At 38.0% G+C, this 3465-nt stretch overlaps 1 protein-coding gene across 1 annotated transcript; it reads left to right on the top strand.

Moving 5' to 3' along the window:
* The first annotated feature begins 739 nt into the window (after nt 1-739).
* LOC124169687 lies at nt 740-3146 on the top strand. The gene is made up of 2 exons (XM_046548364.1): nt 740-1457; nt 2894-3146. The coding sequence occupies exons 1-2, from the start codon at nt 1185-1187 to the stop codon at nt 3113-3115; spliced, it is 495 nt and encodes a 164-aa protein (XP_046404320.1). The 5' UTR covers nt 740-1184; the 3' UTR covers nt 3116-3146.
* Nucleotides 3147-3465: the final 319 nt, after the last annotated feature.

The following is a 3465-nucleotide window of genomic DNA, read 5'->3' as shown; positions in this document are numbered from 1 at the left end:
CTGGAGTAGGCAAGCAGTGGAGCTTCTAATTACTGCATATGCAGAAAATAGGTGCCTCTATGAGATATCATCCCCTAACTACCACAACAAGGAGAAGAGGAATACTGCCCTGAAGGAGATGGCTGCTTCTATAGCAGATGTAAGTAAATTATTTCAGTATTATATCTTTCAATGCATTGAAGTTGACGATTTTACGCTACGTGTGAACGACAAACATTTTAATTTGGTAGTCCTCTCAGACGAAATTTCTTCGTGCAAAATCCGTAAAATGTGCAGCGGTGATGTGTTTAGCGTTAAGAATGGCTAATGAATACTTTGTTTTTTGGGGTCGATGGTGATGTATTTCCCTACGGACCACGTGTATTTTAAACCCTTGTTATCTTAATGGATTCACTATTCCTTGTAGTGTAGGTTCATTTCGCCAATTCAGACGAGTTTTGCATCGTAACTGATGCTCGGTTGGGGGATGTTGATAAATTTATTAAATATTTCGTTACAAAAAATGGTTGTAGTTCATCTGTAATGCTGAACTCAAAATGCTAACTGCATTTATAAAACTCTACGTATCCTGGGATTCCTTTTTATAGAAAACTTGGTTCTTGAAACATGCAAACTTTGAACGTGTATAAGTGACTGTTAATAACGGTGATAAGTTAGGTACTTTCGTTAATGTGGATAATACTTGTACTGTGATCCTGCGATCTATTACAGAATTCGTTTTTTTTTTCGTTTTGTTTTTGGCGTTGACGGTTACATTTTCTTGGCATGGAAGGACTTTAGCAATCGATTCTAGTGGGAAAATCTGAGATTAATTATAGAATCATTCTTCTAAGAGTTCCCCCGTCGGGTGTTTTGTTATTCTTTTGTGATTCCTTTTAATTGAACTTTGAAGCTTATAATATCAAAAGTTTTCCCGGGTTAATCGTATATAAACATCCTACTTAGGTGGAAATTAACTCCATGCCTAAGAGAACTAGTCACAAGTAAGACTGATTTTTTTAAATTGTTATAGAAAAATATTCGCTTTTCCTTAGCATTATCAGGTGTGGGCGACCATCGCCAATCGTCCCTCTCCATGACTGTTAGTATGTAGTAACTCTTTAAGTCTCTTTACATTAAAATGGTTACATTTAATCGTTAAGCAATTTCTTCTTCGATATCGCCTCTTGAGTTTTGTCCAAATTATGAATGCTGCCTGTTTTTACTCTCAGGTGCGACCCGGGACATCCCAGGAAGATGTTAGGGCCAAAATTAATGGTCTCCGGACCCAATTTATGGCAGAAAGAAATAAGATGAGGAAGGGAAAAAAAAGTGGAGCCGGCCTGGATGACATCCCCAAGCCCACATTGTGGTGCTATAATGCATTGCAATTCTTGGAGAGGCACAGTATTCCCAGGCAGAGTGTCTCAAACCTAGTTGAAGTGGGTAATGACAATGGGTCTACAAGCAGCTGTGAGGTGAGTAGTCATTGAACTAAGTGTCCCATTCATGACTTTCAGTGAAATTAGATTTTATATACGTTCATACAGTGGGTATCAAAAAATATGTTGTCTTCCCATGATTAGCTTCCATTTCTCTATTTACATTGATCCTCATTCATTTATATTCATATCTCAGCTTCCCATATTCCCTCTATCTGAAACCTAAGGGCTGAAACCCCTTATCTGAAATGACAAGCACGAAAAAAGTTTTCTGTAACGAGCAACCACAGGTTACTATATTTTCCTTACCACCCTATGACCTGTGCTTTGCCTTGCCATATTCTAATTCAGTAAGGAGGGACTAATATGTGACTTCCCCTTCGTTAATTAATTCCATCTGTAATTTGTGTGCAGACATATATTTATGTTAGCAGTGCTACTTCCATGTAAACCTCTCCTGTGCTTTCATTGCATTTATGTTGGCTTCAGTAATTTCCACTTCCCACTGTGTTTACTATTGGAATATTATAACAAGCTTTTTTGAGGTCCAACAGTACTGTGTATGTTGAAAAGTTTACTTATCTTATCTGCAATTTAAACTGTGGAAGTACTGTCTTCTGTTGATCTTCCTGCTCTAAATCTAGACTACACAATCTTTTGGGTAAAAGGGCATTTCCGGCTTAAAACTGGATGGGGATAGCTTCCTGAATTCTAATTCATGAGGGAAGGGGTTAAAACCAATGAAGGAAGGGAGAAAAGTGGACATTATTTAAAAAATACCTATATGTTTGAAAAATTAATTTTGAACAATTGTGGAGGTAGGTGGTACATAATGTCATACAATAAATTCACAATGAAACATTTTCCATGTTGGTAGGGGGGCAGGGCATTTATTTTCCTGAGGTTCAGTGAATTCGAGTATGATCTCTCCCCCTGGATGCATTCTTGTTTGGTAGTCAGAGTTCAGCTTCCCCCAATGGATCATATCTCAGTCCTGGACCAATTTCATTCTATCCTCATGACTGTCTGACATTGTTAAACTTTTTTTGTGCATCAGTCACTATTGATATGTCTTATATCTGTGTATTTGATATTATGCCAAAAATTTTCAGTTAAGTGCCCCAAAACCTACCAGATCACCAAGTTTAATCCTTGAACCTATCTTTGTCATGCACTTATTGTCCCAATGTCATCACTTATTCTTTGCAGTTTGTTGGCATCCCTCAGATTAGTCCGGCAACTTATACTGAATACCTGATTGAGGCTAGTTGTTAGTGTCAGCAGATGGTCATTATATTTATTATCAACATTACATGTGGTTGATATAATGGATCATTACCATGTTGAAGGGCTGTAATGCCTTAAAATGATTTTTCCTACTCTTTATTGTAGTGTGCTTGTTGTTCAGTTGCATCCATTTATTTTCCTCTGGTTCAGTGAATTCAAGCATGATCTCTTTTCATTTGCTTTAGAGCCCAGTTATATCACCCTTTGACAACGGTAGCTGTGTGGTAGCGGAAATGAGTTCATCATCAGAGGGGCAAGCAACAGATTTTGTGGCCTTGGACAGGGTGGATACACCCACTACTGGGTCAGCCCGTACGGCGAAGAAGAGGGGCCAAGAACCAGATATTAGCCAGTTCCTGGAGCGAGCCTCTAGTGCCCTTGAAGATACAAAAAGAAGACACCTCTAATGAGAACTTTGGCCTCTTCGTTGGCATGGAGCTTGACAAATTGATAATTCTATTGTGAGAAAAAAGGCGATTTGCGATATTAATAATGTTTTAATGAACGCCTTTTTAGAGGACCAAAATTAAAGTACTGGACTTTGAAAATTCTGTAAATAAATGCTAGATATTTTCATAGAAGAAATGTTTTCGTTTATTATTGGTAAGTGCATAATCATACTATTTCTCTTCCTAATCATTTCCTAAATGCAGTCTTCATTAGCTTATCCCCCTGCCAAACACCCGAAGTTGGCTTGCAGGATATTACATATGTAGATGCAAGCTTTTTGTTTGCAAGTATGCTGGCAGGTAAGGTC

Source organism: Ischnura elegans, chromosome 12, assembly GCF_921293095.1.
Source record: "Ischnura elegans chromosome 12, ioIscEleg1.1, whole genome shotgun sequence".
NCBI lineage: Eukaryota > Metazoa > Arthropoda > Insecta > Odonata > Coenagrionidae > Ischnura > Ischnura elegans.
Note: the sequence above shows the minus strand (reverse complement) of the source record. Positions and strands in the feature narration are given on the sequence as shown.